The 27,972-nt window shown below is 52.9% G+C and overlaps 1 protein-coding gene across 2 annotated transcripts in view; it reads left to right on the top strand.

Moving 5' to 3' along the window:
* Col2a1 (collagen type II alpha 1 chain) overlaps nucleotides 1–23,932 on the top strand; it is a 29,051-nt gene extending 5,119 nt beyond the window's left edge. For both annotated transcript variants that reach the window (XM_075960513.1, XM_075960515.1), the window contains 52 exons: nucleotides 389–405; nucleotides 782–814; nucleotides 905–937; nucleotides 1,041–1,094; nucleotides 1,215–1,316; nucleotides 2,237–2,314; nucleotides 2,908–2,952; nucleotides 3,055–3,108; nucleotides 3,478–3,531; nucleotides 4,210–4,263; nucleotides 4,588–4,641; nucleotides 4,766–4,819; nucleotides 5,097–5,141; nucleotides 5,637–5,690; nucleotides 8,318–8,362; nucleotides 8,745–8,798; nucleotides 10,221–10,319; nucleotides 10,432–10,476; nucleotides 10,567–10,665; nucleotides 10,849–10,902; nucleotides 11,256–11,363; nucleotides 11,731–11,784; nucleotides 11,871–11,969; nucleotides 12,118–12,171; nucleotides 12,643–12,741; nucleotides 13,096–13,149; nucleotides 13,528–13,581; nucleotides 13,855–13,908; nucleotides 14,136–14,189; nucleotides 14,391–14,435; nucleotides 14,599–14,697; nucleotides 14,963–15,070; nucleotides 15,391–15,444; nucleotides 15,892–15,945; nucleotides 16,303–16,356; nucleotides 16,674–16,727; nucleotides 17,025–17,132; nucleotides 17,630–17,683; nucleotides 18,065–18,118; nucleotides 18,727–18,888; nucleotides 19,041–19,148; nucleotides 19,383–19,490; nucleotides 19,706–19,759; nucleotides 19,891–19,998; nucleotides 20,172–20,225; nucleotides 20,330–20,437; nucleotides 20,677–20,730; nucleotides 21,135–21,242; nucleotides 21,542–21,830; nucleotides 22,169–22,356; nucleotides 22,653–22,895; nucleotides 23,356–23,932. In XM_075960513.1, the coding sequence (XP_075816628.1) occupies nucleotides 389–405; nucleotides 782–814; nucleotides 905–937; nucleotides 1,041–1,094; nucleotides 1,215–1,316; nucleotides 2,237–2,314; nucleotides 2,908–2,952; nucleotides 3,055–3,108; nucleotides 3,478–3,531; nucleotides 4,210–4,263; nucleotides 4,588–4,641; nucleotides 4,766–4,819; nucleotides 5,097–5,141; nucleotides 5,637–5,690; nucleotides 8,318–8,362; nucleotides 8,745–8,798; nucleotides 10,221–10,319; nucleotides 10,432–10,476; nucleotides 10,567–10,665; nucleotides 10,849–10,902; nucleotides 11,256–11,363; nucleotides 11,731–11,784; nucleotides 11,871–11,969; nucleotides 12,118–12,171; nucleotides 12,643–12,741; nucleotides 13,096–13,149; nucleotides 13,528–13,581; nucleotides 13,855–13,908; nucleotides 14,136–14,189; nucleotides 14,391–14,435; nucleotides 14,599–14,697; nucleotides 14,963–15,070; nucleotides 15,391–15,444; nucleotides 15,892–15,945; nucleotides 16,303–16,356; nucleotides 16,674–16,727; nucleotides 17,025–17,132; nucleotides 17,630–17,683; nucleotides 18,065–18,118; nucleotides 18,727–18,888; nucleotides 19,041–19,148; nucleotides 19,383–19,490; nucleotides 19,706–19,759; nucleotides 19,891–19,998; nucleotides 20,172–20,225; nucleotides 20,330–20,437; nucleotides 20,677–20,730; nucleotides 21,135–21,242; nucleotides 21,542–21,830; nucleotides 22,169–22,356; nucleotides 22,653–22,895; nucleotides 23,356–23,502 (4,172 nt within the window). In that variant the 3' untranslated portion in view covers nucleotides 23,503–23,932. The remainder of the gene's footprint in view (nucleotides 1–388; nucleotides 406–781; nucleotides 815–904; nucleotides 938–1,040; nucleotides 1,095–1,214; nucleotides 1,317–2,236; nucleotides 2,315–2,907; nucleotides 2,953–3,054; nucleotides 3,109–3,477; nucleotides 3,532–4,209; nucleotides 4,264–4,587; nucleotides 4,642–4,765; nucleotides 4,820–5,096; nucleotides 5,142–5,636; nucleotides 5,691–8,317; nucleotides 8,363–8,744; nucleotides 8,799–10,220; nucleotides 10,320–10,431; nucleotides 10,477–10,566; nucleotides 10,666–10,848; nucleotides 10,903–11,255; nucleotides 11,364–11,730; nucleotides 11,785–11,870; nucleotides 11,970–12,117; nucleotides 12,172–12,642; nucleotides 12,742–13,095; nucleotides 13,150–13,527; nucleotides 13,582–13,854; nucleotides 13,909–14,135; nucleotides 14,190–14,390; nucleotides 14,436–14,598; nucleotides 14,698–14,962; nucleotides 15,071–15,390; nucleotides 15,445–15,891; nucleotides 15,946–16,302; nucleotides 16,357–16,673; nucleotides 16,728–17,024; nucleotides 17,133–17,629; nucleotides 17,684–18,064; nucleotides 18,119–18,726; nucleotides 18,889–19,040; nucleotides 19,149–19,382; nucleotides 19,491–19,705; nucleotides 19,760–19,890; nucleotides 19,999–20,171; nucleotides 20,226–20,329; nucleotides 20,438–20,676; nucleotides 20,731–21,134; nucleotides 21,243–21,541; nucleotides 21,831–22,168; nucleotides 22,357–22,652; nucleotides 22,896–23,355) is intronic.
* The last annotated feature ends 4,040 nt before the right edge of the window (nucleotides 23,933–27,972 follow it).

Below are 27,972 nucleotides of genomic sequence, written 5' to 3'. Positions count from 1 at the left end.
TGTGCTTGCTTCAGGAGACTCCACGCTAATGTAAGGCTTCCTCAGCTGTAACTCTTCTTTGGGAGGGCATGGGTTGGGAAGGGGCCTGACTTCCGGGTCTCCTCTGCTTTGTCCCCATGGTCTCTTTCTTGCTCTCAACCTTTTCTCGACACTATGCATGCTTTTTGACTAATAAAGTTAGAGACACCTCCATTCCTTGTGAGTCCTCAGCAACAAAAGGGCTCTGAGACCCTAAGCCCTCCACAGAGGGATTGGGAGCAAGGCAGAGGAATCTGCTCCCTTCCTTGGTTGTGGTCCTTTCCTTTGTTTGATCTTCCAAATCCTCCAGAGAGAGTTTGAATGATAGAAATGGTTCCTGTCTCACCTTCTCCTCTCTTTCCCCTTACAGGACAACTAGGCCCAAAGGTAAGCACACTGTTTTTAATTCACTTTAATTACATGCCCCTCCCCCATATGATGTATGTGAGTGTGGCCACAGTTGTGCTTTGATGCTCGAGTGGCCGCAGGAGGATAACCATGAGGGGCTGGTTCTCTCCTTCGACCATCGGTCATCAGGCTGGAGCTGCAAAAGCTTCTAGCCACTGGGCCATTTCACTGGCTCTGTGTGTTTGCTTTCCCATGTTCTTCTTCAGAAGCAGAGATGCTAATCTGGTCTGTGGCTCTTTAGACCTCAGAAGATGTCAGTCTAGAGGACAAGAGCAGGCTCGGGTGGCAGGGTGGGGTTTTTGTTGGGGCAAATTGGTTTCACTCAGCTTGTTTCTGTCAACATTTCATGTTGCAGGGCCAGAAAGGAGAACCTGGAGACATCAAGGATGTGAGTATACATTATCCCCACCACAACCCATGTATCTGCTGTCTGAAATGTACCCCTCTAACCAACAGTCTGTGGCTCTCTCTCACACAGATCGTAGGACCCAGAGGACCGCCTGGCCCTCAGGTAAGAAAGGGAAAGATCCCTTGCTCCATTCTTCCTTTACTGCAACTGAGCCATCGTGGTCTCTGGCCTCATGGCATCACACCGTGCTCCTCCTCACCTTCAGGGACCTGCTGGTGAACAAGGACCCAGAGGTGATCGTGGTGACAAGGGAGAAAAGGTGAGTCGTCGCCGCGATGAAACGTTCCTTCTGTATTCCCTGATGGCCTCATGGGAGGTGCCTGGGGAGCATGGTTCTAAAAACATCCTTCCACTGATGCCTTTTTCTCTTCCTGGCAAGGGTGCAGCTGGACCTCGTGGCCGAGATGGAGAGCCTGGTACCCCTGGAAATCCCGGTCCCCCTGGCCCTCCAGGCCCCCCTGGTCCCCCTGGCCTTATTGGAGTAAGTGTCCTTATTTCTCCTTTCTCCTGGCAGTACCCTTAGAACTGTGGCTTCTAAATTGCTACTTTCGCTTACCTGACTGGCCCCAGGACTGTCAGCAGTATGTACATAGTCTGTTCATAGGCTTTGCCTCAGGCCTGTAATTGAGTGGAATCACATATGAGGCTTGAGGCTGTGGCGCTAAAGGCTAGCTTTTCTTCTCATTGGGTTTCTCTAAAGAAGCCCTTCAGCTACCTGGCTTCCTGGCACCCATCATGCGGTTGAGTCTTGGGAGTGGGTGTAGGGGTGTGGGAAAAGAATGACTGGGCACTTGTATTTCTCTGGAAGAGCAGTGACCACTGTCCTTGGAAGACATTTGTCCATGGTCCTTGCCAAGTACATTCCAAGCAACTATTCATTCTCATGAAAGGGCCTCACTGAGTGAAGGTGTGTGGCTACTGTCGTGTTTGGAACCACACCAATCAACAAATTATAGGACTGCCCAGCTTTTGTAGGTGTGCCATTTGGAAGTTTGCTAAGTCTTAAATTCTTCAATCTAAGTGGGCTCACAGACGCCTACTACAGCCCTCCTGAAATATTTCAAGACCAGATTTCAGGCCTTTGCCAGACATCAACAATTTGGAGAACAAAGAATGCCTTTTAAAATTGATACTTTATTTATGTAGCATTTTAGAATATAAAAGTTTACAGAGTGTGATGGTCTTGGAGTACTACAGATAACACTTGATTCTCCAGGGAAGTGATTCCGCCACTGTGGCGAGAACACGGTCCTGAAACTTCGTCAGTGTCTCTTTAGTAATCCTGATCAATCCGCAGCTGGTCTCTGATAACTAGAGAGGATGTTGAATTCTTTCTCTCCCTGGCAAACAAGACTGACCCCGGGCCCCGCAGCCTCCTGACACTGTTGCCTTGGTTTGCAGAACTTCGCCGCCCAGATGGCTGGAGGCTTTGATGAGAAGGCTGGAGGTGCCCAGATGGGAGTAATGCAAGGTCCGATGGTAAGACAGCCGTTCTCAGCTGGCCAGACAGGAGGAGGCCATCCTTGGTCCTCTGCCTGGTGGATAACTGTCCAGAGCATCTCCATCGGTTCTGTAAGACCTCTCATTTAGTTAGCTGAGGAGTTCGCCGGTTTTTAACGGTGATGGATGCCGGTTTGAAGGACGCTCTGGAGTGAGTAGGAAGGATGAGGATGGAGAGATGCATAGAAGGCCAGTTGCTGTTGCTTTTGGAATGAGAACTGAAGAATGCAGACAGCAGCTACTGTTCTCCAGCATCCACAAGGCTTCCAGCAGCAACTCTCACCCTGCGGCCTGGCTTGGCACATGCTAAATGAAATTCAGACTTTAGTAAACATGGCTGCCATCCAGGAGAAAGCAAGGCCAGCTTCTCGGTTCAAACGGTGCCTATAAATAAAAAATAGATGTTTGAGTGGGGAGTGGGAAAGAAGAGAGAGCAGCCACGGAGGCCTTTGGCCCCTGCCCCCACAGCATCTTCTTGTCCTTTGTCTGGCTGCTGGGGGGGAGAAGATTCAATCCTGAAGCTGATGATACCGCAGACTCAGTAAATCTCCCGTTTTTCTGTTTCAATGCAGGGCCCCATGGGACCTCGAGGACCCCCAGGCCCTGCCGGTGCCCCTGTAAGTGTGCATTCTTCTCCTCTTGGCATCATTACAGATGCCCGTCAAGTTTCGATGGCACAGTTTGGGGTGTCAACACGATGTCATTACTTTCCCTCCTAGGGCCCTCAAGGATTTCAAGGCAATCCTGGTGAACCTGGCGAGCCTGGTGTCTCTGTAAGTACCATAGGCTGCCCTCTCTCAGGGGTTTCTGGGGACGGTCTACCAACCCACTTCCAAGCTCTGCCAGCTCTTTCCCACGATTGGAAGGTCATAGAAAATCCAGATGTAGATGTTACCCCCCCCCCCCCCACCTTCGGAGCACCCTTCTAGAGAACCAGCGTGGCAGGAACTCCCATCATGACACTTCCCCCTCTGGGGACCACCAGCCTGTGCTGCCCCCTCCCCCCACCATGATCTCCTTTACCATTTTGCCCTGACCTTTTTGCCTTTCTTCCTTGTAGGATAACTAGCTTCCAAAACTACCATCCTGATTTTGTTCCTTGTATTTCCCTTCCAATGATCTCTTAAATTCTCTGTTTGCAGGGTCCCATGGGTCCCCGTGGTCCTCCAGGCCCTGCTGGAAAACCTGGCGATGATGTGAGTAGGCCTGAGAAGCCCCCATACCTCAGGGAGGGTGTGTGCTAAGGCTTCTGGGTAGAGAGACTTCCTGAGGAGCAAGGTTGGCCAGTCCTAAATTCCAGCTGTCTACCACCCACACACCCGCTTGCGATTTAGCTTGCTAGGTCTCTGGGGATGGTTTCAGATCTTATGAAAAGAAGAATAATTAAAACATCAATAACTTCAAGAAGAGAAATTGAGAAGTCAGAGAAGGGACAGGAAAACGTAAGGCTTAAAGGCACAAAGCTGTAGAGTAGAAAAACAAAGAAAGAATCGTCCACCAAACACCAGCACATCATCTCCATTGGTAATGAGGTAGGAAAGCTCAGCCTGAGCCAAGATGTCTACAGAGAATGAAAACAACACAGAGAAGGGAGCCGGCTTTCTTGAACTCTTTTCACGACTGGCATGGCACAGTAAAACCTCCTGCGGTCAGGACATACAGGCGAGCCCTCAGAGCTCTGGGCAGGAGAGCAAAAGCTTGCTGGAGAAGTTGGAGACTAGTGAGGACCTAGGAATGTGCCAGAGAATAAGCCGTGACCCGGAACAGGCATCCTGGGAGGGGGCACCTGCAGGAGGTGGGCGGATGCACGGCTGTGGAACACACCAGTTATGCTCATGGGGCTACCAAGAAAAACGAGATCTCTTTCTGTGCAGGGTGAAGCTGGGAAACCTGGAAAAGCTGGGGAAAGAGGCCTTCCTGGCCCTCAGGTAAAGCTCCACCTTTCCTAACCCCACATGCTTTTCCAGCCTCTCCCCATACAGTGACCATACAGCTCACTTAGCTTGATTAACTGAGCGTGAAACTGGGAACTAATGGTTCCTTCATATATCCTGCCTTCAAGTTGGCGAGCATAGTTGTGTGAGCACAAGGTGATGGTCTGGGTTTGGCTGAGGAAGCTGTGGAGATGCCTGGATGCCTGCTTCTTACTGGTGGCCCAAGGGAGCTGTACCTGTGGGCTCTCTAGCAGCCTCCAGTAGCCAACAGCAGTCTGGTTTCTTCTTTCCCCTGAGTATTTCCCCTTTGCATTGCAGGGTGCTCGTGGATTCCCTGGAACCCCAGGCCTTCCTGGTGTCAAAGGTCACAGAGTAAGTATCAGGGGTAAGGGTGTTGGAGAGCAGGGGCTGCCTAAAGAGGAAATTTTGGGGGTATGCATGTTATTTTCTGTGTGGGTTCCCAGATGTGTGATGGAAGCTTTCTCTTGTTTCCCAGGGTTACCCAGGGCTTGATGGTGCTAAGGGAGAAGCTGGTGCTCCAGGTGTGAAGGTAAAGAACCAGGAGACACACAGGGGTTGGCCATGAAGCAAAGGAGACATTCTGTCCAGCCGAAGGGCTTAGGCAGTTGGAACGTAATTGGGAACGCCCAAGTCTGCATCATGGTAGATGAGCAGCGGCCTGGGAGCTTGGAGGGATTGACTCCCCTAGAGTTGAAACTGGCATGTTTCAGCCCTCACCGAATCACGCAGATCTCTCAGTGACTTACTGGGAAGTTTCTGGGAACTATGATTCAAGCATTGACCCTATGTGTGTGTTTTTTCCCCAGGGCGAGAGCGGTTCTCCGGGTGAGAATGGGTCCCCCGGCCCAATGGTGAGTCTGAGTCGCCCATGGGAAAGTCACCACAAGCTCTTCAGACCCCCAACAGCTGTCAAAGGGCCACATCACAAACCATAGCATCCATCCCTTCATGCATTCGTGCAGAGCAGATACAGGGCTTTGCAGATTTATCTGATCATGAGCAAAACCAACTTGCAGGAGACAGGTTGTTCAGAATTTCACCTGCCTGCACTTCCTTGAAACCGGAGCTGTTAGACACACTTAAAGTATATTTCAGTTTTTTTTTTTTAAATCTGTTTGTCTTCAGTGTTTTGGGGCACTCATCTGTCTTAAGAAATGAGCCCAGTCAGCAACAGGAACACACATGGGTCTGCCTGCAGGAAGCTCTGTGCTTTGCTGTGCCCTGGGTTGCTCAGCTTTGCTTCCTAGTGCAGCAGGCAGGGCCCCCGTGGGTGCGAAGGGCCATCCTGTCGAAGTCGTCACAGCCCACCAATGTGTCACCTAATGCTGGAACTATGTTGGTTGCAGGGTCCCCGAGGCCTGCCTGGTGAGAGAGGACGGACTGGTCCTGCTGGTGCTGCCGTGAGTAACCTCCAAAGTCAGCTGCCCCCATATGTTGAACACTTTACAGTTTACCAGTAGATTTTCTTGACTCTCAGAACAACTCTGTGATAAGCTGGGCTAGGAGGTACAGACCTATGATCTTAGTACCTGAGAAACCCAGGCAGGAGAATCGCAAGTTCGAGGCCAGCTTGGGCCTCTCAGTGAGACCTTTCTCAACCCTCCCCAACTCCTAACAAAGAAAATCCAGCTTGGTGTGATATAGAGAGCATTGTTATACCAGAAGTTTCCATCCCAAGTCTTCCCACTCCCTAGCTTCAGGTGGAGAGGCCTGCAGAGCAGAAGGAGGGGTGGGGTGGAAGAGTAAGGTTCTCTTCAGCAGTCTGGATTCTTCAGGTCATCCCCTTTGGTAGCCTTTACCTCTTCCCAATCCGTGCAGCTAGAGTTCAGGAACAGGCTTAGCTCGTGGTAGCTGTCTAAGCTATGGATTCTGCCCTTTCTCTTGATTTGCATGATAGTACCCTAGAAAAAGAGAAAAGAGGCTAGCCTTGGCTCACAGGCCTCCATGCTTGATGTTGCCCTGAGTTGTGTCGATACAACACCAGTGGCCTCCATCTCGTGACCTTTTCTTGGTTGAGGAGCTGGCATGCTTTTCTTTATCTAATCTTCCCCTCTTCCTGTGAGGTAGGATCTGTTATTCTCATTTTAGAGAAGAGGGAATCGAGGCCCAGGAAGAATAAGCAGCTCACACTGAGGGTCCAGTCTCTGCTACCTCTAGTTAATGTGGGAAAACCATGGGCTGGCAGACTGGCAGGCGATGGCGGGTATAGGGGCCAGATGAAGCAGTTAGCTCGGATCTCCAGGCAATAGAGAGGCCTTGTGGGTGCTTGGTCAGGCGAGTGATGTGATGAAAAGCGTGTTGAAGAAAGATTTCGGTTTTCTGTTGGTCTGCGCCCCAGTCAACCAAGCTCAGAGGCCCCTCCTCCTAGGTCCTTAGAGGGCAGCTGAAATAAATCAGCTTCATTGCATGCTGCTGCTTTCCAGAGGGGTCTCTCAGTAGCAGGTCTGTGAACTGAGCAGCTGTGACCCATACTGTCAACAGGAGCTGCCCAAGGCCCTCGCCCCAGGGTCATTTTGTATGAGGAGGAGGAGGCTTGGGCCTGTTGCTTCTGCAGAGTCCCTAGCCTGGGGCTTCTAATGAGACTCAGAACTAGAGGGGCTCCCTTGTGAAGAGGTCAAGAGAGCCCACCCCCTCTCGCAGTATCCTTCCTTCTTACCTGACACAGCAGGTCCGGGTCTTGGTTCTCTTTGGTGGTTCTTGTCCACACAGCGGTCATGCTGGCAGCGTGATTATGAGATTCGGTTTAGAACATTCTTTGCATTGTGCTGATGCTTTCTCTGGCCCTCCTCACTCTGCCTTGGTCTCTCCAGGGGCCTTGTGAGCCTAGGAGTTAGTGCAGGCCTTGCTGCCTGACTCCTGAGGGAAGGTACTCTAAGGTTGCCAGAGCAGTTGGCTCAGCCAGGAAGCTCTGCCGTCCCTCTGCCATTTTGTCCGCTGAGTCTTGCTTTCCTGCCCCCTTCCCCTGACTGCCAGGCTGGAGGCTCCACAGAAAAGGCAGCCCACACCAGGAAGAAGGCTGAGTCCCACAGAGCATCCTTCCCTCAAGCTTCTGAGGAGAAACAGAGGCTTGCCAAAAGTCTCCCCCTTAGCCCAGTTGTTCTCAACCTGTGGGCCACAACCCCTGACAAATTTCTATCTCTAAAAGCTGTTATGATTCGTAACAGTAGCAACATTACAGTTATAAAGTAGCAACAAAAATAATTTTATGGTTGGGGGTCAACACAGCATGAGGAACTGTACTGAACAGTCGCAGCATCAGGAAGGTTGAGAGTCACTGCCTTAGCCTTCTGGGTCCCCTGCCAGGTTCTAGGCCTGGCTGTACCCAATGTAATGGCTCCTGGAGTTAGAGTAGAATTCCTCATAGGCACCTGAGAGAGAACCTTTGAGGCCCCAAACTAGTGGAACTCTCAAAGCCCAAGTTCTGCTGAGAAGGAACAGCTTTGATTGCTTGGCAAAGACAAGTCTCTCAGAGATAAGAGCTAGGTATGGTTGGTTACACATCAGAGTTAGTGGCCTGTCCTCATCAGGGAGCAGCCTCCTAGGCCAGGAGTAGGCATCCTGTGGGTGTGGCTACTGTCCTGAACTGCAGTTGTCTGGGAGGGGCCAGAGGTCACCCGGGAGTTCATGGAGAGGAGGCTTTGCCTTAGCCTGAACCCAGGCTACCAGCACAGAAGCAGGTTGCTGCTTGCCTCTGTTGTTTTCCTTTTGCCCAGTTCATGGCTTTCTGAATGGTCACTCAGCTTCAAGTCAGGGACACTTGGGACCTAGCTGAAGTTTTAGAAATGACGGGGCTACCGGGAAGTTTCCCAAGCTTCATTACCCCAAGAACAAGCCCCCCATTGTCTTCTGTTCACCAAGTCATGCGGTTGTCCCATAGGGCGTTCCCTGCTGCAGTCACACACCTTGCTTGTGCCCAGCCTGGGGCACCCCAACACCATGTTCCCACATTTTATGTGAAGGTGGGCTGAAGTGGGCACAGCTGGATCTGTGGGCACCTCTTCCATTGGCTCCTTTTTTCTCATAACAGGGTGCTCGGGGCAACGATGGCCAGCCAGGTCCTGCTGGGCCTCCGGTAAGTTTCCCTCATCCTTAGCAGGTGATGGTACCTGTGTAGCACAAGGAACAGCCTGTACTTGTCAGGAAGGAGGTGACCCATCCCTTAAGAGTTTTAAAAAGACCACAAGCAGCTTGCGTCCCCAGCTGCCCTCAGCAATCTCTTCTGTGAAGAGGTTAAAGCCTTGTGGCTTCTTATGATAGGTAGACTTAGAAACTTGCCAGGCAAAGCTATGCATCTCTCTGGAGTTCCCTGGGGGCAGCAGCTGGGACAGTTTCTTCTAGTCACAATGGGCGAGAGCAAAAATTAAATTAATCCAAAGTGAGGAAGGAGTGTGAGATGGGGTGTCTTTCTTTGAGGTCTGGACAGCGTTCACCCTTTATCCCCTTCTTCTCTCCAGGGTCCTGTCGGTCCTGCAGGTGGTCCTGGCTTCCCTGGAGCTCCTGGTGCTAAGGTGCGTGCATGCATGGTGGAGTGAGTGTGGGATGTGCTGGTCAAACTGAAAATCTCAGAGAGTCAAGGCACTTTCTCACTCATAGCCCCTGCTAAGGTCCCTTGTCACATCTCCTTCCTAGCCTCTGTGGGTATTTCCAGAGTCTGTCTGTCTGTCTGTCTCTCTCTGACAGAGAAAGGTTTGACAATAGAGACTGGAGGCCTACCTTGTAGATAAAGAGGGGAACCTAGGGATCTGCGGGAGAAGACTGGGAAGGAAAGGAAAGAAAAAAAATGAGCCTGGAGTGTCCAAATGTTTAAAAAGCTGACAAACCCAGAGGGAGCTTGAGGTGGGGGGGGTGCAGAGGCAAGGGGACAGTTCAGTTCTGTGCACTCTACCCCCTTCCTATTTCTACTTCACTTGGGTTCTGGGCCCTTGTTAATATGGCTCTTCTAAGGATTAATAGAGGCCAGTGGGAGGCCAGCCAGTTCAGGGGAAGGCCCCCGTGGCCCAGGAGGGATTCCAGTGTGACCATTCCTGGGAATAAATGGGAGCCTCCCTGTGTCACTGGCATCAGGTTGCTTTTCCACTCCTGGGGGTTTCCATGGCAACCAGACAGTGTCTGAGGCCTCTGGGAGCCGGGTGAAGGAGACCCATTGTGAGGAGGGACAGAGGAAGGTGAGAGGGCCTGACCTTTAGAAAATAATAATAACCAAAGTGAAGCAGGAATGCTGTGTGCAGAAATCTGAGGAGTTTCTGACCTCTCTCCAGGTCAGCAGCCCTCCCCAGGGACTCCAGTCCAGAGAACAGATCGTAGCACGCTGTGACTTTTAGGAAAAAATGAAAATAAAAAGAGAGGTTTTATATGGGAGAGGCCTGCCAGTTAACTTAGAGAAAAGTAGAACCAGGGAGCCTACCCCAGCTTGCTTCTGCCCTGGCTTACTGGCACTTCAAACAAGCCAAGGCCGAATCCTGGAGCAGCTCTGATCTCCCTGGTCAGACAGAAATGAAGCCGCTTCTGAGCTGAGCTGCTGAAGGAAACAGAAGGTCTGGGAATCGCCCCCTGGCTTCTGTTCTTCCATCAGAGAGAAATCACAAAGGGAGCAAGGAAGGGACTTCCCATCTGTCCATCATCCCATAGCCCTAACATTCCCTAACCCAGGCTTCTCGACAGAGGCTGACAGGACCAACAAGCTGCCTGTTGCATTAGGCATCTGCATAGTTGCCTGGAGCTCACAGGGCAGAAGTGAGGGGCAGAGTAGAGAAGGCAGGTGTGGGGTGTCATCTCATGCTGCTGGGCCAGGTGGGAGCAGAGAAGACAGACTCCCAGGCGAGCAGAAATGCCCATTTACAGGTGTGTGAGCGCGTGCAAGAGTCGCGCACCCAGCTGGCCGTGAACTGCTGCTGCCCCTCCCTCCCTTCACCCTCCCGTTCTCTTCCCAGGGAGAAGCTGGCCCCACTGGTGCTCGTGGTCCTGAAGGTGCTCAAGGTCCTCGTGGCGAACCTGGCAACCCTGGGTCCCCTGGGCCCGCAGGTGCTTCTGTAAGTTCATCTCTTTAGCCTGGAAGGTCTGACATCTGTGCCCTGGCCGTCTTGAGTGCGTGTGTCCCTTGAAGGGGCTGTTTATTTTATGGCAATATCATCTCTTCACCAGGGTAACCCAGGAACGGATGGCATCCCCGGAGCCAAAGGATCTGCTGTAAGTACTGTCCCTAGGCTGAGTCCTCAGGATGCTCAGGTCCTCCTCATCCTCTCTCCTCATGCTCCTCTCTTCTGTTCATACTGACAGGGTGCTCCTGGAATTGCTGGTGCCCCTGGTTTCCCAGGGCCCCGTGGTCCTCCTGGTCCCCAAGGTGCAACTGGTCCTCTGGGCCCCAAAGGTCAGATGGTAAGAGCCTGAAATGATCCCCATGTCCTACCCACATGTCCCTCTTTTCTGTGCCCTCCTGCCCTGGCTCACCACAGTAGATTCCGGGGACGGGAGGAGTAGGCCAGCTCTTTGGAGAGAACCCAGTGTTCTTTCTTTCTTTCTCTCTCATTCTCTTTTCTTTCTTTTCTTTCTCTCATTTAGGGCGAGCCTGGCATTGCTGGCTTCAAAGGTGAACAAGGCCCCAAGGGAGAAACTGTGAGTACCTGCCTTCAAGTCTGTCCTTACTGTAGTTCTGCCCCACAGATGACCCTTTTGGCCCACTGCCCCTTGCCCCAAGCCGTTCCCCATCCTAGTACTGGTATTCCTGGAGAAGGGAACAAAATACAATAAAGGAGACATTGCTATGGCTTCCTCTCCCAGTTTGAATAGCTTGAGTTCCACTTGGGACTTCTGCTCCTTCGTGGCTGATCCCATCTGGCCCCTCTTTGCCCAAGCCCTCCCCTGCACCAAAAGAACAATCCCAAGGCCACTTCCTCTGCACACTGGGCCAGTGCTTTTCTCAAGGTAAGGCGAAAACCTTACCCTGTTTCTCTTATGTTTGTTATCAGGGTCCTGCTGGGCCCCAGGGAGCCCCTGGTCCTGCTGGTGAGGAAGGTAAAAGAGGCGCTCGAGGAGAACCAGGCGGTGCTGGGCCCATCGGTCCCCCTGGAGAAAGAGTAAGTAAGCTAGGGGTCCCGAGTTCACAAGTCCAGTCCTGGGGCTCTCTGATTTGGCCATGCCCAATGACTTCTCTGGATAATGTTCTCTTCTCTGTTCCTTCCAATGTCAGGGGCACAGGCATCTTTAACCTGTCTGCGGCCCCTGTCCCGAGGGTGGCATAAAACAGTGAGCTTCTTCCTAAAGAGGCAGGAACAGATTCTAGATAGTAGGTTAGGCTCTCAGGGTCTTGCAGGCTATGGCTACTGCCCACAGATACCATGGCAGGAGGTGAATGGATGGCCCCTGGGAGCCTGGTGGGACACCTTTCAGGCATGCTGGTGAGCTGCCATCTTCACCCTCTGCCTCTTGCCTACTTCTCCCTAGGGCGCCCCTGGCAACCGTGGTTTCCCCGGTCAAGATGGTCTGGCAGGTCCCAAGGTGAGTAGAGAGAGAGGGGGACTTGGTCTCTCCCAATTTCCCTGGTTATGAAGCATTCCACTGACTTTCTCCCTCTTCTTGTGTAGGGTGCCCCTGGAGAACGAGGGCCTAGTGGCCTGGCTGGTCCCAAGGGAGCCAATGGTGACCCTGGTCGTCCTGGAGAACCTGGCCTTCCTGGAGCCCGGGTACGGAGGAGGGCACTGCTGTGTCCTTGATTTTGGATGCTGCCCAGACCCTCATACCCCCCACACATCATCTAAGTTGTACTGCTAGAATTGGAGATTTGGGGTGTGCCCCTGACTTATATCAGTCTCTTTTCTCTCCCGAACAAAGGGTCTTACGGGTCGTCCTGGTGATGCTGGTCCTCAAGGCAAAGTCGGTCCTTCTGTAAGTCAATCATCCTGAGTGGGGTTTCTGGGAGAGTAGGGGATATCCTTCAGGAGATGATGGGAAGAGAGAAAGGAGTCTGGGGGAAGGCAGCTAGGATTCAGTACATTTTGAGAATGGCAGGAGTAGGTTTTATGACCGGATGAGACTTGTACTATGAGCTCTGAAAATCACACACACACACACACACACACACACACACACACACACACACACAGCATGCATGCACACACAATGCATTTGAGCATCTTCTAGGAGGAAGAGTGGGGACAAAGATTAGAGATTCAGGGAAGACTTCTGAGCTTGAGCACCTTCCAGTAGATGGGTCCATCTGTGCGGGGTTGGTCAACCCTAGATGTATGTACATGGCTAGTACTTTGTTCCATGTCTGCCACTCAGCAGGCACTTAGATACTGATGGGGAAAGATGACTGGAGGGACAATGTTCAGAGAATGGCATCCTGTCTTTCAGGGAGCCCCTGGTGAAGACGGTCGTCCTGGACCTCCTGGTCCTCAGGGAGCTCGTGGGCAGCCTGGTGTCATGGGTTTCCCTGGCCCCAAAGGTGCCAATGTAAGTAACAGTTTTCTCTGTCATCTCCTTTGTCTTCTCTATCCTTTGGAGAAAGGGCTGGTTTCTGAACAGTTAACCCAGGGCAGGTGACATGGACAGCTCTGTCCTCCATACCCTACCATGGATGCATGTGATCTGGGAGAGAGTTGTGAACCTCAGGACATTGTCTCTCTGACATTATGTCACAGAACCTGGTGGCCTGGATGACTCTGAGTATAAGAGAAGGGGCTGATGTTTGATGTTCCTTCTGTGGTGCACTGGGATGAGGCTTCAGACCCTAGGCTCCTCAGTCTCCTCTATGCCTCACTCCACCCTTAACCGTCCACCTCACATTTTTTCCTCCCCTTCTTTTAGGGCGAGCCTGGCAAAGCTGGTGAGAAGGGACTGGCTGGTGCTCCTGGTCTGAGAGTAAGTGTTCTCCTTACTGCCTATGGTTTGGTGTTGGTGGAATACCTATCAGGAATGGGAGGGGTGAGCCCCAGACATGGTCCTCAGAGCCTTGGTTATCAAGAGTTGATTCCTATGGCTGAGCATGTGCTACGTTATGCCTTCTGGGATCCTCCCAGAGAAACTACTGGCTGCTGAGTGCTTACAGAAGCAAGGCTCAGGTACAGGTAGATGTCTGTGTAGAGAAAGGCGAGGGAAGTGGCAGATACAGCAAGAGGTACAGGGAGTGGTGGTAAAAGTGGAGTTTCATTGGGGACCTTAACCCAAAAGTATATCTGCTGGTCTTAGGTGACATCATCTGACATAAGTCATTACAATTCCTTTTCCTCTGCTCTGTAGGGTCTGCCTGGCAAAGATGGTGAGACAGGTGCCGCAGGACCCCCTGGCCCTGCCGTAAGTACCTACCCAGTTTCTCCAGGTGTCTTTGTTGGGAGCTAAAACAGAGAACCTAACATCCATTGAGTAATGGAGGTGACAGACATGGACCTGGGCTGGACCATCCCCAGATGAGAGAGGATGTCCTGGAGGCAGTGGGGGTAGACGAGGGAGGTGAAGTGTCCAGCCACATTTCGGCTGGTCAGTCCAGGAAGACTTCGCTAATCTACTCCCCAGGGCCTGAGGTTCTCCAGACTCCTGACTTAACTCACCTTCTCTTTCTTTCTGCAGGGACCTGCTGGTGAACGAGGCGAGCAGGGTGCTCCTGGGCCATCAGGATTCCAGGTAGGTGGCTGGTGGCTGGGCCAGACTGTCTATGTAATCCATCCCCATGTCTAGAGCTCTCTGGGCATGCACTGTGGGCAGCAAGTTCACTCTCCTCATGGGAAGCCAGGGGATGAGGCTTCCCTGCCTGGCCCTCATTGCTATCTCCTTATGGTTTGTCCAGTGCTGTGCCTCCCTGGAGGCTGAAGCAGCAAACTTAACTCTTTGCATGTCACTTTGGCTTCCAGGGACTTCCTGGCCCTCCCGGTCCCCCAGGTGAAGGTGGAAAACAAGGTGACCAGGTGAGTGTGGAGCTCTTTGAACTTGTTTAGCTGACATCCAGGAACCAAGAGAATGGGTGCATGAAGAGCCCCACATGAGTGTCCCAGGCCTGGTTCCCGGCTCTCTTAACAACCGTCTGAGCTATTGCAGCCACTGTGGAAGGGCTGTTCTGGGGTCTGGGGCAGGCAGTCTTCACTCTTCCATACTCTTTTGTTCTCTAGGGTATTCCTGGTGAAGCTGGAGCTCCTGGCCTTGTGGGTCCCAGGGTGAGTGTCCTGCCACCCATTGCTGGGTGTGCCTTCTCCCCCATTTAGTTGCCCTTGCGTCTCAGCTCTGCAGCCTGCCTAGGGTTTTTGGGAATATGCACCCCTCCCCATCTCATCTTCCCCACCACTTTGGCCTGAGTGCTGCCTGGTGTCCCTCTCACAGGGTGAACGAGGTTTCCCAGGTGAACGTGGATCTCCTGGTGCACAAGGCCTCCAGGGTGCTCGTGGTCTCCCTGGTACTCCTGGTACTGATGGTCCCAAAGTAAGTGACGCCAAGTCCTTCAGGGGTCTTCCATCCATCCCTGGGGAGACATGCTGAGAGGATGGAGGGAGGGAGGGAGGGAGGGAGGGAGGGAGGGAGGGAGCACAGAAGGAAGGAGGACCAGGAGGGATTTGAGGGAGGTGATGCTGGGATGGAGACGGAAGAAAGGGAAAGGCGTTTGGGACACTGGTTTCCCCAGGCTGTGCACAGTGGGGCCATGAGAGAGGTCTTGCTCACTACAGACTCCTCTTGTCTTCCACTCTAGGGTGCACCTGGTCCAGATGGCCCCCCTGGGGCTCAGGGTCCTCCGGGTCTACAAGGAATGCCTGGCGAGAGGGGAGCAGCTGGTATTGCTGGGCCCAAGGGAGACAGAGTAAGTACTGGGCTTACCCAAAGCCACAATTGCCACACTTCTGCCCCCACACTCATTCCTTGTCCTTCTGAAGACGAGGGTCCTGGTTGCTCTTTGAGAAACTAGAAGTCCCCCCACCCCACACACACATACACAAACCCATCTGCCAAGGTGACAGCCATTTCTGTGTTCTTTCCCCACTTGTTACTTTGTCGCCAGCCCTAAGGCCACAGAAAACAACTCTTAGGCAAAGACTGGGTTCCAGAACCTCAGCCAGGTAGGGCAGAACTGGCAGCTGGTCCCAAAGGGCCCCCTAAAATACTTGATTTTCTCTCCCACAGGGCGACGTTGGTGAGAAAGGCCCAGAGGGGGCTCCTGGAAAAGATGGTGGACGAGTAAGTGAATGCTGGGTTAGGAGCTGGCATGGGGGCCTAGGAGCCGGCGTGGGGACTTTGGAGCCGGCGTGGGAATTTAGGAGCTGGTATGGGGACTTAGGAGCCGGTATGGGGGCCTAGGAGCCGGCATGGGGGCCTAGGAGCCGGCATGAGGACTTAGGAGTTGGTATGGGGGCCTAGGAGCCGGCATGGGGACTTAGGAGCCGGCGTGGGAATTTAGGAGTTGGCATGGGGACCGATACAGGCATTCCCATCAGTCTCTAGCACTCAAAAAAGGGGGTTCTGGGAAACCATGGAGACTTCCTTTTTTTTTCTAGTGTTGGGGACCAGGCAGTGAGTGGGAGGCTCTGAGACCATGGGAAAGTCCACCAAAGTCTATTGGGTATGGGGTCCCCAGAATCCTTGAGGAACCTCACAATACTGGCCTGACCCTTATTCTCTCTCCAGGGTCTGACTGGGCCCATTGGGCCCCCGGGCCCGGCAGGTGCCAATGGCGAGAAGGTGAGTTGTGATTGACCTTCCTCCCTCTCTCCACCTCTTTCGGACCTTCTTCTTACCTCCTCCCAGACACAGTCAAATCTTCCTCATCAACCATCACCTTCCTCAATGGAGTGAAGTTGGGGGGCGGAGTCCTGTTAGCGTATGACTTGTGTGGTCTTTAACATGTGGTGGCCAGCCTGGTAGAAAAGTACCCTCACCCAAGGTCTTGAAGAGGCAGATGGGGCAGCTGAGCCCAGAAGAGAGCTGGATGTGGGGGAGGGGTTCTAGGAACCCAAAGTGCCCTTCTCAACATCAGGACTTCTTCAGTGCACTTGGCACCTCGGGGCCCACCCTGACCTTTGCCTTCTCAACTCCTAGGGAGAAGTTGGACCTCCTGGCCCTTCAGGAAGTACTGGTGCTCGCGGCGCTCCGGTGAGCATGTCCCTCTCGATCAGGCTCTCCCTGGCCCCAGTAGTGAGGAAGCCAGCCATGCCCTGCCACCTGGCCCTGTGCTGTGGGGTTAGGGGTGAGAGGAGAAAAGAGACCCAAAGGAAAGTCACAGAGGCCCAGGCACAGCCAGTTCTCAGGACCTTTGAGCCAAGAGAGACTTCCTGTTCTGGGTCCCTGGGCCTCAGACACCTCTGTGTGGGAGAGGATGGCCATGAAGCTGGGCTGTGCAGTGGGCTCTGGCTCTAAGAAGAGCACATGGGCAGGGCAACAGGACCTGACACCTCCTGGTCCCCTCACAGGGTGAACGTGGAGAAACTGGGCCACCTGGACCTGCTGGATTCGCTGGGCCTCCTGTGAGTACCTCTGTCTACCCTACTGCCTACTGACTGCATACAGTCTGGCTCTATGCCAGAAATCAGGGGCATCGTCTGATAGGGGAGAGAGGAAGGGAGGGCAAGAAGGTAATAGAGGCAGAAATGGACTTTTTCTTCTCCTCCCTTCACATTTCCTTGGCAACATAACAACACCATCTTAAACCCAGTTTTCAGGCCCCTACTAGGTAGGTGCATGCTCATGTCCTGTCTAACCGGTGGCAGAACCTGGAGCAGTCAGCTTGCCTCTCCTTCATCTATCCCTTCTTCCTATTACAGGGTGCTGATGGCCAGCCTGGTGCCAAGGGTGATCAAGGAGAGGCCGGACAGAAAGGAGATGCTGGTGCCCCTGGCCCCCAAGGCCCCTCTGGAGCTCCTGGGCCACAGGTGAGTATTGCTGAGTTCATGAAGCGGAGGCTGCCAGGCCAAGAGAAGGGCCCTGGTAGATGGGGCAAGCAGAGTCTGGGGCTGGAAGGGAACTGGGAGCCTGGAGGAAGTCAGCTGTGTAGGGAGGGGCTTTTGTTAGGTTAGGTTCGGGGTGGGGGGCACACAGGTGGGGTATTGGGTCACCAGCACCAAGTATAGGCTGTGTCCCCTGACCACAGGCGACAAAGCAGCTGCTTCCCTGGGGGAGCAGAGAGCAGGTTTCCCATGGGCTGGAGCTTCGGGGCTGTCTCTAAGAGCCTTGCCAAGTCAGGCCCTGGAGTCTCCCGGTGCTGTGGCACACAGAACTGCCTATGATAGCTTTTGTAGACTGGGGTCCTAATGTCAAGAAGCTGAACTTTGACAGCCTGGCTCTCAGGAGTCCTGTATTAAAGTTCAGAAAAGGCTGACTGCCTTCCCCAGGTCCACCAGACCCCACCATTGCCTTCTTTTCTTCCCAGGGTCCTACTGGAGTGACTGGTCCGAAGGGAGCCCGAGGCGCACAAGGCCCCCCAGTGAGTGAATCCCCTGTAAAAGAGTTCTGACCCATGATTTCTGCAGTGGGTTAGCTTCAGGAACCTACATATCCTCCCTCCCCAGCCCTAACCAGGCCTGAGTCTAAGCCTGGCAGGAGAGGGCCTCTCACTCTGCTGTGTGCTTAGTCCTTCCAAAGTCCCCAACTCTCAGCTCTGCCACTCGGCTCCCTGAAGGCTAGAAGGCACCAGATCAGGCCTGATTATGTGGCCAGGTGCAATGGCCCCCCTTTTCCCTCTAGCTACTCACTTGCTGCTTTGTAGCCCCCACTTCCTTGACTCCCCACCTGAGACATACGCTTTAGCCCTTCCAACTTGATTCTCCTCCTTGCTGAGAGCATCCCCACCCCTCCATGCCCACAGGGAGCCACCGGATTCCCCGGAGCTGCTGGCCGCGTTGGACCGCCAGGCTCTAATGTAAGTGTCATTCCTGGTTTATATCTGTCTTCCTCCTGGCATGGGAGGCCCAGCTAGGATCAGCACCGTCTGGAGTATCCACCAAACACAGGCGTCAGAAGCCTATAGCCCTGACTCCTCCATTCTTACCAATGGGAGGCACAGCTGACTGACCCCTGGCGGCTGGGAGCAATGGGGGGACCACTTGGCATGCTGGGAGGGTTGGCATGATGCATTTTTTCATTTGGGACACATGTCCTAAGCGTGTTCTATCCACACTCTATAGAGAAGCCCAGGAGCCCCAGACCAGATACTTAGGGATGGGGGGGGGGGTCGTCAGTGAGGGAGGAGATAAGGAAAAACTCCATTCACCATCATTGGGCATGGAGGAAGGGTTGCTGGGCGAACAGGAGGCTAGGGTCAGAGGGGCAATGTTGGAGCTGTTTCTGGAGGAACCCCACATGGGTGAGGAAAGGGTGACAGAGTCACAGTTGCCTGACCAGATCTGTCACAGGGGAGAGAAAAGCACAAGCGGGCAGTTTGGAATGCCTGGCCCCCGAGCCACATGGCTTCTATAGCTTGAATGAGGACGGTGACAAATCACCACCTTCCATATCTGCTCCTCCTAGGGCAACCCTGGACCCCCCGGTCCCCCTGGTCCTTCTGGAAAAGATGGCCCCAAAGGTGCTCGAGGAGACACAGGTTCTCCTGGCCGAGCTGGTGACCCTGGACTTCAAGGCCCTGCAGGACCTTCTGGCGAGAAAGGAGAACCTGGAGATGACGGTCCCCCTGTAAGTACCCTACCCGGCCCATGAGAGGCACCTGAGCTCCTTTAAACACGAGGAGGAAGGTGGAGTGCTGTGGGAATTGTGGGAAGGGAGCCACACAGTGGGTGGGAAGTGTCAGGGCAAGCCTCTGTGTCAGCTGTTTTTTCTTCTTTTAGGGTTCTGACGGTCCTCCAGGTCCCCAGGGGCTGGCTGGTCAAAGGGGCATTGTTGGTCTTCCTGGACAGCGTGGTGAGAGAGGATTCCCTGGCCTTCCTGGCCCATCGGTGAGTGAAGAACACTTTCCCCTTCAGCCCTGCTAGGCCAGGCCTGGTTCAGGCTCAGGCTCAGTCCCAAAGCTCTTAACTAAGTGTTCTTGTCACAGTGGCACCCCAAGTCTTCCTCCGACTCAGTATCCTTGGAAACATCCCTCTGTCAGCTGTACCCTCTGAAGGGGATGGTAGAGTCTTGGCAGGGGTGCTTAGCATGGACACTCATGGTCCTTGTCTATATCCTTTCAGGGTGAGCCTGGCAAGCAGGGTGCACCTGGCGCATCTGGAGACAGAGGTCCTCCTGGCCCCGTGGGGCCTCCTGGCCTGACAGGTCCTGCAGGTGAACCTGGACGAGAGGTGAGCCCCAGAGCTTGGTGTCACCGGTGGGAGGATCTGGAGGGAAGGACACACACAGAGACTAGGAAGTGCACGAGGAGAAGGGAGTGGAAGCTCACAGAGGATGTGTGAGCCCCAAAGCCTTAGCTGGGCAGACATAAATAGGCTTAGGCTTCAGATCAGAGTGAGAGAGAAAACGGAGAAGATCTAAGTGAATTCTTACATCCCTTGTCCAGGGCAGCCCTGGTGCTGATGGACCCCCTGGCAGAGATGGTGCAGCTGGAGTCAAGGTGAGTGACAGGTGTCTATCCTGGGACGGGGAACTGGGGGACTATGCTAACGTGCCAGTCTGAGTAGTAATGGAACTCCCCCCACCTCTTCTGAAATCTTCTTGGCTGAACCTGATACCTTGCTCCTACAGGGTGATCGTGGAGAGACTGGTGCACTGGGTGCTCCTGGAGCTCCCGGGCCCCCAGGTTCTCCTGGCCCTGCTGGCCCAACTGGCAAACAAGGAGACAGAGGAGAGTCTGTGAGTATACGGGGTTCAGAGGTGGCAGGGGGTGTTTCATGTTTGCTTTCCTCTGTGTTGAGCACCTAGAGGTAGCGCCTGGCTCTGGGGGCCTCAGAGCCCCTAGGCAGGTGTGAGGAAGAGCCTTCATGTCCTGGTCTTTCCCTGATGTTGTCCGCTCTCTCCCCTCACAGGGTGCACAAGGTCCTATGGGCCCCTCAGGACCTGCTGGAGCTCGTGGAATCCCAGTGAGTATTGGAGCATCTTGAACTGAGTCCCTGCAGAGAAGGGACACTGGGTGAGACACATAAGAGCCCAGACTTGACTGAATCCATGTTTTCCTTATTCATAGGGCCCTCAAGGCCCCCGAGGTGACAAAGGAGAATCTGGAGAGCCTGGCGAGAGGGGATTGAAGGGACACCGAGGCTTCACTGGACTTCAGGGTCTGCCTGGCCCTCCGGTGGGTATCACTGCATGTCATTGTCCCTGAGGGGATGGCCCAAGGTCTCCCATTTTTCAGGTCCACTGAAATTCCCTTGTTACTAAAAAGGCTTGGGGTCTTCCTCAGAAGCCCCTGGGCTCTGTCAGGTGGAAGGGGTGGGAGAGAGGGGCAGGGGCACAATCTTGCTTTCCATTCTGAAGGAGACAGATTTCCATATCCAGCTGTGTTGACATCGACTGTGTTCTTTTTATCCACAGGGTCCCTCTGGAGATCAAGGTGCTTCTGGCCCAGCTGGTCCCTCTGGCCCTAGAGTAAGTGAGATGCTTCTAGAGATGGAGCAAGCCTTTCTACTGGCGGGCCAAGGCCTTGGTCAGGGGATGGGTGGGGGTGGCCATTGCTTCTGTGGGGAGTCTTGGATTGAGCCGTCCTCAGTCAGGAGGTACCCTGAGAAAAGGAGGACTTTCTTACAAATGACCATGGACATAAGCACCTGAAGTCACAGTGACCGGAAGACAAACTGACTAAAAAAAACCTCATAAACGTAACTTAGGAGGGTCAGAGAAACATGGAGATGCCTGCTGGTTCTTGGCTAAATGACCGAGCATTTCATAGGACCCCAGCAGAGTAGCATGACCAGTGTTGCTGGTCGTGGCCGGTCTGTAGCTGCTCCTGGGATGGACGGTTTTCTCACGGTCTCCTCTTTCTTGGACTGCAGGGTCCACCTGGCCCCGTTGGTCCCTCCGGCAAAGATGGCTCTAATGGAATCCCTGGCCCCATTGGGCCTCCTGGTCCCCGTGGACGTTCAGGCGAAACAGGCCCTGCTGTAAGTTTTCTGACCCCTCCCTGCCACTGGAAGTATTCCTAGCATGTTATAGGTGCTTAGGACACCTTTGAGGCATCAGCAGGCAGCTAGTAGTGATGGCGTCCTGGAGGCTGGGGGCCCTTTAGAGGGTCACACGGCTCATGGTGGATTCTGGGAAGTAGGAAAGAAGGGTCAGGGAGGAAAGGGGAAGCTGCTGTGGGTTTCTTGGTCTTGCTGCCCTTTGTCCCTACCACAAGGTTGGATACGCGGGAAGACCTCTCCCCATGGTTCCGTGCTGACATTTCTGTTTCCTGCTGCAGGGTCCTCCCGGAAATCCTGGTCCCCCTGGCCCTCCAGGTCCTCCTGGTCCTGGCATTGACATGTCAGCCTTCGCTGGCTTAGGTCAGAGAGAGAAGGGCCCTGATCCCCTGCAGTACATGCGGGCCGACGAGGCAGCCAGCTCCCTGCGACAGCATGACGTGGAGGTGGATGCCACCCTCAAGTCACTCAATAACCAGATTGAGAGCATCCGCAGCCCTGATGGCTCCCGCAAGAATCCCGCTCGAACCTGCCAGGACCTGAAACTGTGCCATCCAGAGTGGAAGAGCGGTGAGCCTGGAGCACAGGTCCCCTGCCCCAGAGAGCAGGGAGTTACATACATAGCCCACCTTTGGTAGCCAGGCAGACCCAACCCATTGTATCTTAGTGCAGGGCAGGATCAGATCTGGAAGGTTCTGCTGAATGACCATGACAGAAGTGACTCCAGGAGAACACTGCTTCTGCCCCCATTTCTTGGCCCCCTCTTTGGCACTAGGTTCCCCATGCGGATTTGTCCCTGGTCCTTCGGATTCCCCTGACCTAGCTTCCCAGTAAGCTCCCTGCTGTTAGCAGCCAGCCTGGCCCTCAGCTTTGAGTTGCCTGATGGGTGCCACCTCCTTTCCCCGCAGGAGACTACTGGATTGACCCCAACCAGGGCTGCACCTTGGACGCTATGAAAGTGTTCTGCAACATGGAGACAGGCGAGACTTGCGTCTACCCCAACCCAGCGACGGTGCCTAAGAAGAACTGGTGGAGCAGCAAGGGCAGGGAGAAGAAGCATGTCTGGTTTGGAGAAACCATGAACGGTGGCTTCCACGTGAGTGCCCGGTGCTTGCCCGGCTGTCCCCCCCTCACCTTTGCCCTTCTTTCTCCTCAGACTTTTTAGCGCCTTCCCCACATTCTCCACCAGTGTTCTCCAGTCTTTAGAGGAAAGAGGGGGAAAAAAGAGCATTCCCCCATTGTAGCTGGAGAAGTGGCCCTCTGAGCTTGCCCCGCTCCCTAGAGTCCCCTACATCACTCTAGTACCCCCAACAGTTGGAGTCTCATTAGCCCCCCCATCCCAGCAAATGCCAGTCCTCAGATCTCATACTCGGACCCCTCTGCCTACTACAGTTCAGCTACGGCGATGGCAACCTGGCTCCCAACACCGCTAACGTCCAGATGACCTTCCTTCGTCTACTGTCCTCCGAGGGCTCTCAAAACATCACTTACCACTGTAAGAACAGCATCGCCTACCTGGACGAAGCCGCCGGCAACCTCAAGAAGGCCCTGCTCATCCAGGGCTCCAATGATGTGGAGATGAGGGCTGAGGGCAACAGCAGGTTCACGTACACGGCCCTGAAGGACGGCTGCACGGTGAGTAGGGCCGAGGCTGTGGCAAGTGTCATGTTTCCAGAGGGATGGGTCAGCAGAGGCTTGAGTCGAGGGGACATGTGAGGGGACACGCTGAGCGGCAGATGAGGGAGAGGTATATATTGTATCAGCTTGTCCACTTCCTCGTTCAGAGGGAATAAAGACTTGCATGCTCAGGGACACTTAGCAAAGTATTCCTAAAAAGTGTATGAGAGTACCAGCAAGAGGGAAGAGGCTATCACAAGTGGGAAACCCTTTGTGGAAATGGGAGACAGGGGGCAAGAAGGTAGAGGAGGGCTCTGCCATTAAGGAAAGAACTGGAGAGGGCTTGGGCAACCAGGAAAAGTCTTAAGGAGCCCCCTAGCATAGTTCACACTTTGTGGTTGTTTGGTTTGGGGGTATTGGGCAGCTGGCCTTGGTTGCAAGACATCCACTGAATAACATCTCCCCCCTTCCTCCCTAGAAACATACCGGTAAGTGGGGCAAGACTGTCATCGAGTACCGGTCACAGAAGACCTCACGCCTTCCCATTGTTGACATTGCACCCATGGACATAGGAGGCCCTGAGCAGGAGTTTGGTGTGGACATAGGGCCTGTCTGCTTCTTGTAAAACCCTGAACCCCAAAACAACACAATCCATTGCGAATCCAAAGGACCCAAGGACCTTCCAACCCCAGTCACTCTAGAATCTGCACTGAATGGCTGACCTGACCTGACGTCCATTCATCCGACCCTTGCAGCTCGGACTGTTTTCCCCTTTCTGAGAGACCTGAACTGGGCAGACTGCAAAATAAAATCTCGGTGTTCTATTTATTTATTGTCTTCCTGTAAGACCTTTGGGTCAAGGCAGAGGCAGGGAACTAACTGGTGTGAGTCAAACGCCCCCTGAGTGACTGCCCCCAGCCCAGCCAGAAGAACCCCCACAGGTGCTGGGCGTAGGAACTGTGTGTCCTACACAATGGTGCTATTCTGTGTCAAACACCTCTGTATTTTTTAAAACATCAATTGATATTAAAAAACCAAAAAATTATTGGAAAGGACACATTGACTTGTGTTTTGTTCTTCTGTTTGTGTCTATTAATTCTTGATCCTGCAGGCATGCAGAAATATAGTCCTAGGATTGTCTGTTGACCTTTCAATACAGGTCGCTGACGCCACATTGCATGGTTTGGTGAACACACACACTTAACACGTGCACACACACACACACCTCTTTTGTAAACTTTGGCACTTTGTGGAATCCAGGGTGACCTGAGACCAGAGACGAAACTGAATTAGTTAGCCCATGCTACTGAAACAAAATTAACATGGTCCGCCCAAGAAGTAAAGCAAGGTTCATTTTGGTTCACAGTTTTGATAAAAATACAAAGTAGGATTAGAAAATGATTCACTTGTCAGGTTTGTTTACAAAATCAGGTAATCATATTGATTTTGGCAGAGTGTCATAGGAGGGCACAATCAAAGCCATTACTCATGCCTTCAGCCAGGAAGCAGAGTGAGGAAAAGAGGTCCCACAGAGCCCTTTGAGAGGCTCTACCCAGTGGCCTGAGGACCTCTACTAGGCCCTACTTCTCAAGGTTCCACCAAGAGCACCACCCTGAGGACCAAAGCTCAGCACACACAACTCTCAGGGACACTGTGCTCGAACTTTAGATCCACTGTTGGGAAGCTTGGGGAATCAGAGGGATGACCTTGTTCTTAAACATGGACCACATCTCTCCAGCATGCTGGAGCGAAGCTACGGTGCGCTGGCATCTTAGTGGGTGTGGTTATGCCCTGCTGGATGGGAGACGTGGGAAGTGGGGTGGACAGGGGGAGCAGGAGGCAGGAGGGCAACCCCCCCCCCCCGGTGGCCACTGATGCAAATGGTCTGGATGGCTACCTGCATCTGTCCTAAGATCCTGGGGCAAGCTGAGCAGAAAATACAGTTCTCCCATCTCCCTCACTCCGTCCCCATTCTCCATTCTCTAGACCTGCACTGGAAGCGTCTACAGACCTTCCTCCAGATTAGGAGGGGAGAGCCTTGCCCTACAGGCCGGGCATCGTTTGCTTTCCAATGCCTTGGGCGTGCACAGCAGCAATGAGCACGCTGTTCCCCTCTCCACTAGAGGGCCGTGATGGCAGCCATGGGTGAAGTGGGCAGGAGATAAATTCCATGACGGCAGGATTTGTGAAACAAATTTCAAAACATCTCATAAACACCACAGCCATGCTGTTCTCTGACCCTTTTACCCATCTCGGTCCCTTTGGCAGCTTTTCTTTTAGAGAAATAAGAAAAATAAATCAGAGAATTGGGTGGGGGGATTATTTGCATTAATATCCAACTTGTGACATAACTTGTGTACAGGGCTAACTCATGGCAACCAAGGAAGCAAAACGACAACCTGATATTTTAAAACACACGATTGGTGCTGGGAGTGTAGCTCAGGGGTAGAATGTTTCCCTAGCATGATGCAAACTTGCCTGGGTTTGATTCCCAACGCCATGCACACTCTCCCATGTAAGGAAAAATTAGCAACTCCCATCAATGAAAAGCTAGCGATGGCTACTGGGCACATGTGAAACTTGTCTCCGACAGCAGGTGGCGGTGAAGAGCTGCCCCGAGTTGAGAATCACAACTTCCCCCGCTCACTCCGCTACCCTCAACAGTGACCACTTTGAATAAAATGTCCAGCAGACCCTGACGGCTGGCTTAAAGCTCTAGGGGAAGCTGTGGAGTACCTGGGTCAGTCATTGTAGCCCAGGGAAACTCAGACATAAATACAACTGCTCCCCAGGAATGGAGAGAAGCGGCTAGGTGGGGAGCAGAGTGAGGATCAAAAGCCACGTGAAAAGGCCCTGCTTGGCCTTGTTCCGCATCCCAATCTGGCCCAGGGAGGACAGCGAGGACAAGCGGGCTTATTATTAAGTCCTGGATCCCTGATGTCCCAGGGAAAGCAGGAGGTCTCTCCAGACAGAATAATGCACCAATAAATCCCCTAGCCAGCAGGGCTGGGCAGAGTGACCCACTGTGACCAGGGCTCCATCGGGTTATTTTTCCATCTTGCAGTTCTCTCTGGAACACCTGCCATTAGAAGACTTTGGAGCTACTTTAAGTTCCTCGGTTCTTACTTCCTGGAAGACACTTCCTGGAGAGTTTCCCCTCTAGATAACCAAAGGAACACGGCATCTTCAAAGTAGAGAAGAGTTTCATTTGTAAAGAGAAAGAGAGATTATTCTGTCACAGGGGAAACAACCTGTGGCTCGTTGATTCTTAACAAGCAGGCAGATTCTTGTAATGCTCGATTACATACTTGGCCCTAGAATCCCCCGGGTTGTTGACAGAGATCTTGAAGGTCCTATTGCGGGGTAACTAGGATGGCAGAAGAACTCCTGGAGATAAACTGTGGCCTCTATGGAGCCTGGTGAGCATAAATGACCTGCGATAGTTAGAAATTCCTATCTACGGTTGGTAAAATGTGTCGGACATTGCAAGCCATGCATACAGCAGCCCTCAACACTTTGGGAGAATGTGTGGGCATATAACAAGTGGAGACTTCTGTATGTAGTGGGTCCTCAGATGGTTTCATCAATAGTGTGAGGTCAAGGGAGAGGACAGTGAAGGCTGAGAAGAGCTACAGGGAGTAAGGTCCTTGGTCTGCAAGGGCGAAGATTTCAACCCCCAGAAGCCACAATTAAAACCTCACCAGGCCAGAGAGATAGCTCAGTTCCAGACGACTCACGCAGATTCAAGTCCCAGCAACCACACAGCAGTTCATGATCACCTGTAACACCAGTCATAGGGGACCCTCCAGGGCAGTGCATACAGGTGGCAGACAAATTCATGTGCACATAAAATAAAAAAATAATAAAGCCCTGGTGGTACGGGAGAATTGTCTGTATTCTGTCAATCATGTTTTAAATAAACGCTGATTGGCCAGGCAGGAAGTATAGGTGGGAAAACCAGACAGAAAGTAAAAATGATACAATGAGAACAGGAAAATTCTGGAAAGGAGAAAGTTGATTTCTCCCAGTCCTGTGCAGACCACCGAGGAAACAGGGTGTGACCTGCCAGCTATAAAAGGTACCCGGCCATATGGCAAAAATAGATCAGAATAACAAGTTAATATAAATCATAAAAATTAATAAGAAGCCTGAGCTGATGGGTCAATCAGTTTTATAATCTTATGGAGTCCTCTGTGTGATTTTCTTTGGGGCTTGCCGGCTATGGGGGCAGGACAGAAACCCCAACAAGCAAGCCAGGCCCCATTCGTGTTACAAATGGTGTCCAAACCCCTGGTATAATGGTGCTTGAGGAGACAGGCTGAGCCAGGGCCCACTGGTCACCCAGCCTGTCCCATTTCATGAACACCATGAGACCATGCCTCGAAAACACAAGGATGGTGCCCGAAGAACACCTGAGGTTGGCCTCTGGCCTCCACTGCATGAACACACATGTATGCGCATACAATTGACAACAGCATGCTAACCCATGCAGGCATCCTAACGTGAAGCTTAGGGTGCTGAGAATATGCAGCATTGGGAGACCAGAATCAACTGTGCCTGTTTAAAAACTTCAACTGCTCTTATTGCTATTAACTAGATTTTATAGTAATATCAAGCAGCAGATGCTACTGAGGCACGTGATCACAAAAAAAATGATCCGATACTAAGTACCTAAATGAGTAGCCTTTTAAAAACTGTATAGAGAACATTTCAGGAGGCTATTTTTCTAAATGGAAACAAACAAAAAAAACGAGGGGTGTGTAGCTGGCTCAGCTGGTGAAGTGCCTGTCACAGAGGCACAAGAACCTGAGTTCAGGTCCACATGACCCACGTAAAAACTGGGCATGGTGGTGCTCATCTATGGTCGTAGCCACAGATTCGGGCCACATCTGTTGGGGTCCAGCCTCGACGGGGTTTGCACATTCCAGGGTAGGGGTGTGTGGATTAGAAAAATCAGGTAGGAGGATCAGAGAGGCAAAAGAAATGCATAGACATAGGATAGAACCAGGAGGGCTATCTAGTGAATACTGAATCTGCCTGCATTTATTCCCCATGTGCTTATACACCCCAATCCAAAGGGGGGGGGGAGGCAACA

Source organism: Microtus pennsylvanicus, chromosome 2 (genome assembly GCF_037038515.1).
Source record: "Microtus pennsylvanicus isolate mMicPen1 chromosome 2, mMicPen1.hap1, whole genome shotgun sequence".
Lineage (NCBI taxonomy): Eukaryota > Metazoa > Chordata > Mammalia > Rodentia > Cricetidae > Microtus > Microtus pennsylvanicus.
Note: the sequence above shows the minus strand (reverse complement) of the source record. Positions and strands in the feature narration are given on the sequence as shown.